Source organism: Oreochromis niloticus, linkage group LG11, assembly GCF_001858045.2.
Source record: "Oreochromis niloticus isolate F11D_XX linkage group LG11, O_niloticus_UMD_NMBU, whole genome shotgun sequence".
Classification (NCBI taxonomy): domain Eukaryota; kingdom Metazoa; phylum Chordata; class Actinopteri; order Cichliformes; family Cichlidae; genus Oreochromis; species Oreochromis niloticus.
In genome coordinates, this window is record NC_031976.2 from 11,152,859 (window position 1) to 11,167,494 (window position 14,636).

General features: G+C 41.9%; 1 protein-coding gene across 1 annotated transcript in view; it reads right to left on the minus strand.

Moving 5' to 3' along the window:
* LOC100705583 (exostosin-1a) overlaps window positions 1–9,922 on the minus strand; it is a 39,275-nt gene extending 29,353 nt beyond the window's left edge. The window contains exon 1 of the mRNA XM_003443733.5: window positions 7,977–9,922. Within this exon, the coding sequence (XP_003443781.1) occupies window positions 7,977–8,929 (953 nt within the window). The 5' untranslated portion in view covers window positions 8,930–9,922. The remainder of the gene's footprint in view (window positions 1–7,976) is intronic.
* Between the last annotated feature and the right edge of the window lie 4,714 nt (window positions 9,923–14,636).

The window sequence follows — 14,636 nt, forward strand, 5'->3', positions numbered from 1 at the left end:
TATCTTGGGTGGGGGGTGTTTCTGCCTCTGTGACACTTCCTTGATAAAAGGCTTTGGTCACAATGTGCGTGCATGTCAATAGCGTTGAACTTCAATTGCAACTTTTGTCTGAAGGCATTACTCAACACAAAGCCTTTTCTCAGTTTGCTTTTGCCAGTAACACCCCTTAGATGTTATCTTCATGTTTCTTTCCCAAAGATGATTTACACTACAACAAGTATCAAGGCTATGTGCGTAAGTATCTCTACTTTAGGCACATTCTAAGCTTATACAATATCTACCTCACTGTAGCCATACAGGCTTGGGTTCCTCATATTAGCTGCGAGGCAAAGGAGCACATTTGTGTGAGCTTATTAATTTAGGAATGACTCATTAATCTCTTCCATTTTAGCAATGTTTAACTAAAGTTCATTTTGTGACCTATTAACACCACAGCGCAATCTAGCTTTTAGATGTGCTTAGTTAGAAGCACTCTTCACAAATATGACTAAAAAACAAATTCTGAACAAGTACACAGGAGCCAGTGTAGTTGCGGAAGAGAAAAAAAAAAGAAAAAAGAGAAAAAAACCTGACCTAATGTGTTGAAATGGTAGACAACATGGTGAAAAGAGGAATTTATAGATAATGTACAGGAACTCAGAAATCGACTTTCCTCCAGCAATAATTATCATTTTCCCCAAGCTCAGTAAAGCCTGCATCAAGTTGGCTCGCAGCCCTCTGCTAGGGGCTTTGGCCAGTACTGAGGATTAAAACCCTGCAAGTCTATAAATACACCTAGCAGAACAACGTCAGCATCCAGCCAGCTATTGCACTCACCTCTCAATGCTGGGTAGCTGGCATGGTTTTTTCTTCCTTTCTCACTTTTTTTTTTTTTTTTTTTTTTTTTTTTTTTACTTTCACCACCAGTATTTTAGCCTCTCAGACTGTCACTATTTGTTCTCTTTGTGTTCCCATTTCTCTCTCCCCCCTGAACTTCCTCTCAGCTTGTTTCCCACTCCTCTGTGACTCTCCCTGCATCTTTCACACTGTCCTGCTCATACTCTCGCTCTTGGCAGGGCCTCTTAATTGGAAACAAGCTGTGAGCAGGCTTTCAGTTTGAGGTTAAAATTGCATCTGACCTGCCTCCTGCTGCATCTTCTCTTCTCTCCTTTGGCTGCATTACAAGCTTGTAAACAGTGGCTGAGTGCAGATATGAAAGGGACAATGTGTTGAAGAGGGGAGCAAGAGTTGACTCTCACTGGCTATAAACAGCAAAAAAACAAAAAACACATCACAGATAGTAAGCCCCAATTTTGCTTGTGTAAGTATACTATGAAGACAGGGACAGGCTATATAACAGAAGATTTATTTTAAAAAAACAAAAACAAAAAACGTCAACAACTCTGCTTTGTTATTCAAACGAGCTGAGCGTAATCAGGTAGCCAAGAGAAAAAAAGTAACTTGGAGCTAATCCATTGTTTTCAGCAAAAGATCTTTCACAAATAAAAAAAATCCAACAAATCTCCTGACGTGATTTTCTCCATTTACTGTAAGCACCGCCAAATCATCTTGACAGCCAGTGCTGATGTGCACATCTGCCTCATCAAGAGAACTGCACAAGCAATAATCATCACAGAATAGAATAGAATAGAATAGAATAGAATGCCTTTATTGTCACTATACAGTTGTACAATGAGATACAGAGCATCTCCTACTCAGTGCAAACATGCTGGGGGGGGGGGGGGGGGGGGGGGGGGGTAAAAAAGTAATATGTAATAAATAGTGTTGTGTATATACAGTTGGGTTATTGCACATAGAATTGGTATTGCACAGTGGTGGTCCATAGAGGAAGTGGGAAGAAAAAAAAATGGGGGGGGGGCTGTGTTATCGGTGCATGTGTGAGTTCAGGGTGGTTATGGCTTTGGGGAAGAAACTGTTTTTGAGTCCGTGGGTTTTTGTGCTGATGCACCTGTAGCGCTTCCCTGAGGGAAGCAGGCTGAACATGTTGAAACCAGGGTGGGAGCTGTCCTTGATAATGTTTGCTGCTCTGCTGCGGCAGCGGGAGGAATAAATGTCCATCAGGGAGGGGAGAGGGCAGCCGATGATCTTTTGTGCTGTCTTAACCACACTCTGAAGCCTCACTCTATCCGCCTTGGTGCAGCTGCCATACCATACCGTGATGCAGTAGGTTAGCAGGCTCTCAATGGACGAGCGGTAGAAGGTCAGCAGCAGGTTGGAGTTCAGCTTGTACTTCCTGAGGACTCTCAGGAAGTGCAGCCGCTGTTGGGCCTTCTTGACGCTGAGATGTTGTCTGTCCAGGAGATGTCAGCAGAGATGAGGACACCAAGGAACCGGAAGGTGTGGACCCTCTCCACACACTCCCCGTTGATGTAAAGGGGGGCTAAGTCAGTGCTGTGTCTCCTGAAGTCAACAATGAGCTCTTTGGTTTTCTTAGTGTTCAGTGTCAGGTTGTTTTCTGAACACCATGCTGCCAGCTTCGGGACTTCCTCTCTGTAGGCTGCCTCGTCTCCCTTCGAGATGAGTCCGACTACCATGGTGTCATCAGCAAACTTGATGATGAGAGTGTTGTTGTGGGTCAAAGAAGCAAAAGACAAAAAAGGATGCACTTAAATTGTGCATGTGATATGCTGACATGGCACATCAAAACCCCCATATCCACATCAATCAAACTTCTAAAACATAAAGTCTGAACTGCAACAGAAAAAAATGACATGACCATTACATGGTAATTATGGTGAGAGGCTGCATTTGGTCTGTCACAACTTCCTTGTTGTCAGTGGGAGAGGATAAAAGGGATTTGTTGCACAAAGAGCCACAGCCAGGCACAGAAACTATTACTTCCACCCAGTTAGACCACAGACTGCACTGTCTGACCCATAGAGCTGTATAACAGGATAGTGCAACTCATTCACAATCACACACCAACCTTCACAGAGAGCTCAGCTAACTAAAGATGGGGCAAACCTGCATTAGTCTTCGCATTTGATTTGTACTTGAACATAATGGGCTGATACCATGTGGAGCACCTGCATTTATTTAATTAATTAATTAAAATGTTAACAAATTGGTTGATGTCTTAAGCAGAGTTTAAAGCGTCCTGTCTGACAAACAGCTGCTTAATCCAGTGAGATATTTTTAAGAGCTCAACCCATTTAACATTTTCCCAATTTGTAACATCCTCCAAGCAGCTTACTCCAGCTAGCGTGTTGTTTACATCCCTGTACAAGTCAGAGACATTTTTCATTTAGAAAGCTGAATCATGACCCAGAAACAAATATTTATCTTCTTGGCAACAACCTTCCTTAACTACTGTCCCATCTACATCTTTGACTCCATCAAGTCTAACTCATTTGGAAAGCCAGGAATGCCAGAGTTTTTGATCATCCCTGTAAAAGAGACTAGAAGTCAAAGAGCAATTAATTAAGACCAGTGCGGTAAGAGAAACAGGAAAAATGTCTTGTTGAAAGCTACCCACAATATGACATCTGCATGTTCTTATAAATATGTCAAACACTTCCAAGTGGATTATTCAGCCTCAAACCAAAGTATTCAATCAGTAAGGGAATAGCAGAAGTGGTTTGATCTGGTACTGGTCATTTCATTACATAACAAGGTGATGAGAAGAAAATCTGGGGAAGGAACAATGTTATACAGATATGTGAAAAAGATTGTTTTCATAGGCATCGATGCAGTTCTTTGAAAAACCAAGTACACCCCATGATTTAGTAGCTTGTAGAACCACGTTTAGCACTAACCTGCCGTCTGACGAAGGGGGAATTTTTGCCCACTCGTCTTTACAGTGCTGTTTCAGTTCATTGAGGTTTCCTGGCATTGTTTATGCACAGCTCTCTTAAGGTTCTAACCACAGCATTTCAATTAAGTTGTAGTCTGCACTTTGATTGCAGCCATTCTGATAAAGATTTCCTGCTATGCATTACAATTTTATCACCCAATTTTGGCCAAGCTTCAGCCTCATAATTGGACCCTGAAACATTTTGGTGTACAGAGGAGCTTGTACTCAACTCAATGACTGCAAGGTGCCAAGGTCCCATTGCAAAACAAGCCCAAATCATCACGCCTCCACCACTCTACTTGACAGTTGGTATGAGGTGTTTGTGCTGATATGCTGTGTTTGGCTTTTGACAAACATGGCACTGTCTCATATGTGCAAAGGACATTATTCCAGAAGTGTAATGGTTCGTTTAGAAGCAACTTTGCAAACCTAAGCTGTTTTGTCATGACCTTTTTAAGAGAGAACAGGCTTTTTCTTCTAGAAACCCTTCCAGACCTTTTCAGTATTCTTCTAATTATGCTGTCATGAACTTTAACATTTAACATGGTAACTGAGGCCAATAGAGCCAAAGATGTAGCTCTTGGGGGTTTTTTTGCACTTAATTTGAGCATTGCAAAGTCAGACCTTGGAATTTGCTCGGACAGCAACTGCAGATTGCAGCCTTGTATCAACACACACCTGGATGCTCCAGACTAGTAAACTGCCAAAATGCTTTTACAGACGTACTCACACTTGCTGATTACCAGTCAAGTGTCAAGTGCATTTCATTAGCAGCACCTAGCTGCTACTTACACTCTTAAATCCTAATGAAAGCTGTAAAGGTGTGCTTAGTTTTTCACAAGAATGCATAGTCTTTCTTATTGACATGATTATATAAAAATCATGTTGGTTTGTTTTTTTGTTTTTATTAGAAGACAAACAAACCTCTTTTTAAAATGTACATAAAGCTGCAAAATGCTGTTTTCTCTGCTTTCTCTATAAAATTGAATAATAATGAAACATAAATGATGAAAAACTTTTCCATGCAGGAGTTACTCAAATGTTCTTTTTTTGTCATCAGATTTCATTGAGCTAATGACACAGTTCAGCTGCCATCATTAACCTGTAATATTCTGTCAGGCAATCTAGTGATGTGAAAATGATGAAATTAATTTTAGCGTTTCTTTATCAACTTACTCTAGTTTCCCTGATGTTAATGAGATCAACTGTATTCTGAACTTGAGAGCAAGAGGTGGGAACAAATGAGGTGCAAACAATGCTTTCTGCATTTCTCTAATCACAGGTCTTCTTGGTCACTCTGTTTATGTCAAAAATGTACATGGGGGAAAAAAAACAGACACACATAGCAGCTCACAAACTGCAAGACCCCAATTCTGGAAATTTATTGTGTCACCTAAGCTGAGAGCAGGTGTGCCTGAAATGTTACAGTTTTTATGTTGCAATAAACAAGACAAAAGTGGAGTCCTGCAGGGTGCAAGCTGTTGGTCTTTCCATGTACATTGTTGACCTAGTTTTGGCCAAGCTCCTTCACCATTTTTTGATAAGGATATTCATGTATTTTATCTATATTTTTTTTAAGATAAGTTAGAAAGAATTTTAATTCAATTGTTAGTAATATCAGCCAGGCATTTATGTAGATTCATTCATGGCTCACAAACCCAGCAGCCAGCCAGCCACAGCAGTCATGCTGCAGCATGATACAGTGCAAAGTTAAGATAAACAGGTCTATAAACAATGACAACACAAGGTTTGGTGAGACTACACAATCTGCCAGTTCTGCTCTGTGAAGGCACTGCACAGAGGTTACTCTGCCTTAGAGACAAGAGTCACAAAAGCTGACTCACAGAAATCAATGTGAAGGAAAAATAAAATGACAACCAGCAGTGATGCCTTTAATCTATGACAGCTGATCTGATCACCAAACAGCAATTGTCTAAAAAGACCAGATTACATCCTGTTTGAGATGTAGCCAACACCTAAGGCTACTTTATTATGTTTTGGGTTTTGGCTAGCTGAACTGAAACCTGACCATGATCACTGACCTAAGTCCATGCATGCACCAGGGAAGAAAAATAACACCCACATATGTTCTTTTCTTCTGTACACTGCAGTGACTGATCCTCAATATTTAAACCTGCAGGGTTGAAATTTTTGTCTTTCCCTTTTTGCAGTGAAGATAATTACATAACAAAAAGCAAAAAACTACTTTAGTGGTGACCCATGTTTTTCCTTGCTGTTGATCGCTTTCCATTTTAGATGACAAGATTTTATTTTATTTTTTTCTAAATCTGAAGTGTTGGAAACTTCTCTTGAAACACTTCTTAGGTGTTTTAGCCATACTCCTAGCTGCTGTAGCCTACCTGGTCACTGTGAAGTATTCAGATAGATGACTTTAAAATAAAACAAAGATAGTTACTTGTTTACATTTGTTTGATAAAAATATAGAAACACCAGCTTAAAGGTAAGGAACTTTTAAAAGCCATATTATTTTTAGTGGTTTAAAGACTCACTGTTAGGCAGCTGCCAGGGCAAAGTAACCCTGGTGTTAGTATATGTTTTTGTCAAATATTACAGAATTGTGCATTGGACTTAGCACCAAGCTAAAGCTTGTTAACTGAGGAGGTGCTAAACATACTTTAACCATGCAATGCAGCTAAGAAGCCAAGGGCAAGAGATGCTCCAAGCCCGTTTCACCCCCAGTGTACTTAATGGCAGGAGGATTAATTTTTCCTTTGGGTTATAGCTCTGATGCCACCCATCTCACTGTGTAAAAGCACACCCTGGCAGCACTTGGCATCAAGCACTGAGCTGGTAAATCGTGGCAGAGAGAGCAGATAGTTTAAGTCTATGGTCTGATATGAGGATTATTATTTTTATTGGCTGGGTGTGTAGAAGAGCTTCGGTGTTATTTTCCGACCAAGTCAAACATTAAAGGTGAATCCTGTGAGGTTTAATGGTAAACAAATGAGATCCAAGAAAACCCCTCAGTCATATTGTTGGAGCAGCCAGGTTTCAGAGCCGGTTCCTTCACAAACTATAGAAAGGAGGATCACCCAAACAAGCAACTCACACCAACAAAGAGTTGAACCCCAAACAACGGCGGGGTCACGCAGGACACGGGTTGGGGCCAGGGCATTCCTGGCTGATGCAGTTGGGTTTGTCTGGGAAATGACTGAGCAAACAGAGACCAGAGTGGCTTCCCCTTGCTGGCACCAGCGCTTTGTCCCTACTAATCCACTCCAAAGAGCCACAGTCAAACACCCAGCGCCATACAGTCACCAATAACAACAAAGCATGGTCTGAGGGGACACGAAATGAATCCCACTGGCCAAAGCTGGGAGACAGACGCCAGTTTACTCATCACATTTGAGTACAGAATACAGTGTGGCTTAGTTGTGGGACCGGGCAATCCGATCTGAGTACAAGGTAGAGACTAGTTACACTGAGTATTATGTGCCTGTTTCACTATAAAACTTTTATTTGTGCATCATGTAGAGAGCATGACATCTGTCAGACACTATCAGGAAAGTCAGAGGACCAGTTATCAAGAAAAATAATAACAAATCCTAGATCAATGGGAATATCACCTGAATACAGCAGTTCTTGTGTTTGACATTAAAGCTACTTATCTGTGCCTCTTGATGCATAACTTAGTAAATAAAATTATATGGCATAAAGAATATTTAAAAGTGACATATCAACACTGTTCAGTAAAAGCTTGACGTGGAGAAACTATTTGTGTAAAAATGAGCAGTAATAAAATGAAGGAAATGTGAGCTCTGGACAGATTTCAAACCATGTCATCATTTGGATATTAGATGCACTTAATGTAATGATACCTTATCTTTTTGACAGCCCAGGCTCAGGTCTCCTTACTTTGCAATAGGAATAGTCTTAATTTATACACCACATTCAGCAACAAATATCACTGCTATTTGCCAATTTTATTTACAACTCAATGAGCTGACTGGACACAAACCTGAAAATAAAGGTTTCAGTCAGGAGCAAACAAGTGTGCTGGCAAAACCTTTAACACATGAAACCACCTGGTTTGTCATTATTACAGTCACACATACAAGCTTCACTCAACTACTTAAAAACACCATACTGACAAAAATTAGTGGCAATACAGACCTAGACTCTTGCAGTACAGCTAACCGGAAGACAGTTGTAAAGTACTTACTTGTCATATTCTGCATTGTCTTTGTCACAGCGTGCATCCTTGTGCTTCTGCCAGTCCTTCCCATGCTTACAGGTGGTGAGGAGGACTACATCCTCTGAGTTATGAATATGATATAAAGCATTCCTAGTGTCCGAACCTATTCCAGTTAGGTACCTTTTCCCCTTAAAAACAAGCATGTACTTTCTATAAGGGGGGATTGTGTTGTATTTCAGATAGCCCTTTTCCCCACCTGTCCTTGGGTGGTCTTTGGAGAAAAGAGGGATTGAAACGTCAAAGTCAGGCCGAAAGTTCTCTGTGCTGATGCTGGCTTTGGCCAACATGGCAAGGCCAATGTCAAAGCCAAGGTCCTCTGTGTAGTCCGGCCATGTGCCAGAATATAAATTAAAGATGATGTGGTTTTTGCCTCCATTCCACAGAGGGAGGTTCTGGATTTTTGCTTTCAGATTGTGTACATACTGGGGAGAGAGCTGGTCCCGGTCCAGAGTGTCCAAACTCAGGACAAACAGGCATGCCTGCCCTGGGTCAGATGTGTAGAACCTGGAGCCTTCAATAGAGGACAAGATGTTCTGATAACTCTCTGAAAGTTTTTCCCCTTTCTGTTGGGGGTATACGTAAACTTTAAAGCCATTCCTCTCACACAGTGAGAAGTCAAAGCAGGACTCCATTCTGCAGCGTTTTCCCGTGTAAAGGCCCGAGTTAGCGTCCCTCTTCTGCCTGGGAGATATGTGTTCAGTGAGATCATCGCTCCGGTCCTGCTCCCAGGAGCTGAAAGGCTGCAGGTACCCCGACAAGTGACGCCATCGCGCCCCGGGGCCATAACCGGAGAGTCTGCGGTCATGAGGCCGGCCGGGACCCCGTCTGGATAGGGGGACTTGTATCCCCCCTAAACAAAACAACAGTATGAGACACGCGCCGGTGGAGAACAGGATTAAGTAGCGTTTTTTGGCCTGCATGTGTCCTACAGTGTGGGATGAGATATGCGGCACTGAATCCAAGAAGTCCCAAAGTTTTGGTTTCACCACCTCCAGCGGGAGCGTTCCGCCATCTTCCCCCGGGCTGCAAGGGCTGTGCGTTCACGTCTCCCTCCTTCTGCTTCAGATGCCTTTCACAAGTCCGGGAACTGATCCAACGCATGTGGGCGATTTATAAAGTTCATCTACCTCGTCTCCTCGTCAATAGTGGTACCGACTAGCTGACAGCAGGTTTTCCTATAGAGGAGAGTGACCCGGTGCTCTCAAATTCGGGCATCTCAAGACGCACCCTAGTTGAGTCTGTGTAATGCCACCTTCACTAAGCCATGTGCCATCGTTGTCACACAGAGTGTTGATTTCAAGTCAGCGACAAACAAACACAGCACCGCACAAAGTACAAACTTAACGTTAAAGCTGCGGTGTATTTCCGACTTGTTGCCTGGACAGCTACAACTATTGTCCCTCCTGGAAATTAAGAGCCGAGCGGCCACTTGAGCTCTGGACATTCACACAAACCTACACTTCGAGACACTGCCACAGTTCCGTCACAAACTGCACACAAAGATACGAGTATCGGTGTGGCTGTTAAATCTACACGACGCATTGCTCCAGACTACAATGCTAGCTAACCGGCTAACTAACTAGCTAGTTTCTGAAAACATTCCCGGTTAGCCTGTTAGCTCAGCGAGCTTCAACGCTGGTTGGAAGTACAGGCAACCAGAGACTCTACCCTCTACCTTTAAAAATAACACGTCTCTCCATTCAGCTCATTCTTCTCTCTTGTCGTCAAATCCACAGATACGTTCCTCCGCGAATTTCTCGAGTAGTGTAAAGTATTCAAGTGGTGTTTCTCTTTCTTTCTCTCATACACACATACACAATAACAGGAGTGCAGCAGAGACTGCAAGCCAAGCAGAGCAGCACGGCCGTCCCACTAGGACGACTGCTGATGGTGCTGTGACGTCCTTCCACGGCGCACGGTGCGTTACCATTGGCTCCTGTCTCACCCGAGGCGGGCGGGGCTTTCCTCTTGCACCCATTCACATCTAGAAAAAAAAGACAAATCAAGGAAAGAAAAGATTTCTGTTTAGAGTTTTCAAGAAAAAAATGGGGTGGGCTTAAAATTGTGGTTTGACTATTTAACCATATGATGGTGTATGGGTTGTCAGTTATATAGACAGAGAACGAAAGTCCTTTAACTTAAACTGAGACTTGCTGGGCACACACTAAGTAGTTTAGAAGTAGAGATTCAAGATGTTGTTTTCTGTTTTCTTTTTTCCATTAATGCTGACTTTAATGGGTAAAAATTAAATTAAACTTAGTCACACAGAGGGCTGATGGACTTTAACAAAGAAAGTTTGGTAGATTCCTGTTGATCACTATTCTTCTCTACTTCACCACTCAAAGGACTTTATACAACGTGCCTCATTTACCTGTTTTTTCTATGCCCACGTGCTTTCCATCTGACATTCACACTCACTCACACTCCATTGAACCCATCAGAGAGAAACCTGAGTTTCAGGATTGTGTTTAAGGATACTCTGGCATGCAGACTGGAGCAGCCAAGGATTGATCCACCAGCTTTCCAAATAGTAGATTACCTTCCTGAGCTGCAGCCTTTGGTGGCATTGGGTCTCTATGTTAACAATGTTGATTAACAAAATGATTTAACATTTGAAAATACCATAAAGGAGCATGTCTGCATTTTGGATTCCCAACCCCATCGATGTTGTCTGCTGGACAGTTCTGGTGCATGCACTGGTCCTGCAGAAGTGTCGTTGACCAAAACGTAGGATTCTGGGACCACAACAGTGCTTTGAGTAGAACACTGATCCCTCTGTTGAGTGATAAATAACAAGACAAATCCATCATTTTGGAGCCTGCCGACTAATGGAAAGTCATGCAAAAGGTTGAAAGTAGAATAGAGTTTGGCCTGTGAGGAACTGCAGCACTAAATGAGGACTGGCAGGACAATGGCACTGTGGTGCGTTACTCAGGTCTTTTCTGGCATGTAGTATGCCATAATGTGTTTTCACAGCTGCTGTGGACTGAAAGACTAGAAGTGATTTTGCAGAAGCGGGGAAAGAGCAAGGAGGAATGTGAAGCTGCGTTCCTCAGGAGCTGTGGACCAGCTATCTGCACTGCCTCGGTTCCCCATGGACCACTGATCAAAGACACGGAGTGATACAAAGGCCACCTCCTCCCTTCCTCTTTGTCTCTTGTCTTTCTGTCCCACTCAACCCACTCCTGCCTCCCCCCCTCTCTTCATTATCCCTCCTCCTGCTGCATTCCTTCCATCCTTCCTGTCTTTCATCCCCTTTTTACTGATTTCCAAGAGGGGGTGGTGCCGATGACTGATGTGAACACATAGATGTTCCTCTGCTGTTGCTGCTAAGATCATCAGCTGTGCCTTGTGTATAAGTCACTGAATTTTAATTCCAACTCTTTTATGTGGTCCATCCATGTGGAATTGTGACAGCCCCTTACTTTAAAGTCTAAAAAAAATATTGGGACTTGCAGTAGGCTTATTTGGTTGCCTCACTTCAAAACCAATAAGATGACAGAGTAAAGACAAATCAGCAGAATATACAGGCGATTGGACTCCAGCAAGGGAAAAAAAGGGGAAAAAGCATAAAAAAAACAATGAGGTTTTGCTTTTGTCTAACTATAATCCGCAGCTTAATGAGAATGTGGAGATGCTGTCTCCCTGCTGTTGCATTGTGTTTGCTGAACTGAGCACTGGCCAGATTTAGAGCAGCAGGGTGACTGAGCCAGAGCAGCACTCCCACTGTGTAATACACGCAACCATGCCAATATCTAATTTGGATGCACCCAGGTCAGCATAGTTTTCCCAGCCAGGCCGCGAGTCAGCCAGCCAGCAGCCAAATGGAGATTTATTACTTCCTTCTGAGTACATTTTGAGGTCATTAATTTGCTGTTTGTTAATCACCACAACACAACTGCAGTTTTGTTATCAAAATTCCACTCCCTTCAAAAATCTATCAAAGCCATTCGGTGTGCTTGGCTACACACATGCACGCTTATGTGCGGTTGTGTAAATGCTGCGTGTGTGCGTGCCTCTTTCATGTGCAGTTTAAGTGCACAGCCTTGGATGTGATAATTTAATTTCCACTCCTGAGTCAGACTGACAGCCTTGGTGAGGAGCCTCATACATCTGTGTTGACACCGAAAGGCATGAATCGCACCTGAGCCTATCAAGATGAAGAGTGAAATGACGGGTTCATGTGAGACGTTTCTGTGTCTTACATGTGCAGACAAGCATTAAAGTAGAGGGCTCTTCTTTGTACATCTGCCACCTTTTTCTCTAGTGGGAGCAGGTTGTATTATTGGATTAGTTTAACAGTTTAATAGTGTATAAAGTAGCTTTTGTGAAAGGAAAAGTTCAGTATTTTGGGAAAATAACAAATGTCACCACAGACAAACTTGGTTATATTATTAAAAGGAAGGTGGGTCCACAAAATCAATAGGAAGCATCCACCAGGAGCAATGATTGTCTGCAGTACTGGATTGCAAGCCATTCAATAACTCTGGAGGTAGCATGAAACTGATCAAAGTGGCAACGCACCAACAAATCAACATTGCAATGCTGTGCGTGGTCACAAAAATATCCCAAGAATCATAATCAGTACTTTGTGATTTTATTGAATCTCATTACAAGAAGCTTAGCATAAAGAGGCCACGGCTGCAGGTGAGCTCTGCCTTTAAAAGTCTGCACCTGTTCCCAACATTCATATCTGTGATGTGCTACAGTCACAAGGACCTGTCACATAAATTTGAGAGGCAACTCCAAAGTGTTTTCACCCCATCATGACCCAGATCATTCAGAGCGAGAAACCATGACGTGTTAAAGGATCAGTGTTCTGTCGCTTCTTGCTAATCAACAAGAGTGGAGAAGAATGATTGGGTAAAAAGGGATTCAGGATATTTGTTGAATTCTTTTTTTTTTATTTGCATCCAATAGTTTTGTGGAAGTATTTATTAGTTGAATAATAGTTTGCAAAAGTCTTGACTTACCCCTCATTTTAAAAATATAATATTTCTTCTACAGACTTTCTTCTTTGGTTTTAAGTTTAAAGTAGTCTTGAGCAATAGTTCCCTGTCGAGCCTGAAATCATGTCAGGCTGATATTGGTCAGTATGGACATTGTGAGAGCTGAAGGATAAAGCTAGCCATACCAAATGCTATTTTTACTTTTAACAATTGCACAAACTCTGTGTTACTTACTTACTGTATTTCATTGCCCTATTTCACATATTCCTACATCTATTTTTTTATTTTCCCAGCAAAATGACAAGAAATGTGACGCAGCTCAAGATGTTTGGACAGTACTGTAAAATATATTTCATTTAAAGATTAAACTTAAAAGGAGCAGCGATATTTGTGAATCACTATCAACAAACTCTTATTCCTGCAGCTGTGTTAGAAATAAACTTGATTATAATGACTGCAATAGACGATTACCATCAAACATCACCCTCTGTTTCCTTCTCTTCTGTTTGTATTTAAAGGAAAAAATAACAACATAAAACCACATTTAAATGAGAAGAACAAAAAAAAGCACAATGTGCTCAATGTGCACGACAGAGTGTGTGTGTTGGGACATCTCAATCACAGAGCAGAGATCAGGTTCAATTACACATGCAATAACTTTTAGGTCTCCATAGGCCTAGAAACCATTTATATGCTAATAAGTATGACAGCAGTAATGACTTGCAATAAAAAGACATCTGCTGCTTGATCGAATCTGATATTAGAGCATTACCACAATCAGCCTTTGCTATTTGTCTTGAAACCACTTGTTAGCCTCGTAACTCCATGTGGGAAGTGTTTTGGCATCTAGAGTTAGTGATGTAATAACCCTTGTCCTGGCAGTTTTGTGCCTTTCTGCAGTGTGTGTCGGTGTTGTATTTGTGTCTCCACTTGCGTGCACTTAGGAAAAATTGAAACTGGTTGAGTAAGTGTCAATCATGTGAGCCAAAATTTCAACAGGGGCTATAAAATATGTAAAAACCCACTGGCATATCAGCGCAAAGATCCTTTTCTTCTTCTTTTTTATTTTGATCAGTATGCTCTTCAGAACCAATCCTACCGGAGTCCGGTCTCGAGTCTGATGTATCTTCACGGGAAAACTTCAAAGAGTCAACTCATTTTTGCTCTCATCAATCATCTGGTATCAGTTTTTACAGTATCAAAAGAAACAACAACAAAGTTAATCCCATAAATGTTACTAAATGCCAACCATATATGGCAGCTAATTTGAACCCTAATTAGATTTTATACATGACGGATAGAAAGAGTGAGGCACAGTATGCATCCTGTCTAAGTCCAATAAGAGAAGCCTGCTGCATGCAGCTCTCACTTCAAGGGCTTGAAACAAGATCAATGAAGAAGAATAGCAGTGGGACTGGACTACAAATTGAGCAGCTTTAATCACCTCGCACAGTTCACAGCGGTGTGAAAGTTCCAGCCATGAAAAGGTTTAATCACTAGTCAAGCTGAATAGAGTCAACTTGCTGTTAATAAAGGGCACATGGGGCCTGAGGGGGACACATGCATGTGTGTGTGCACTAATGCATCAAGTCACACACGCTCACATCCATGCACGTCCTTGTGTTAGTGCACCCAGACCAGACATTACCCTCCTATAGCTGCTGAATACTGATAATAA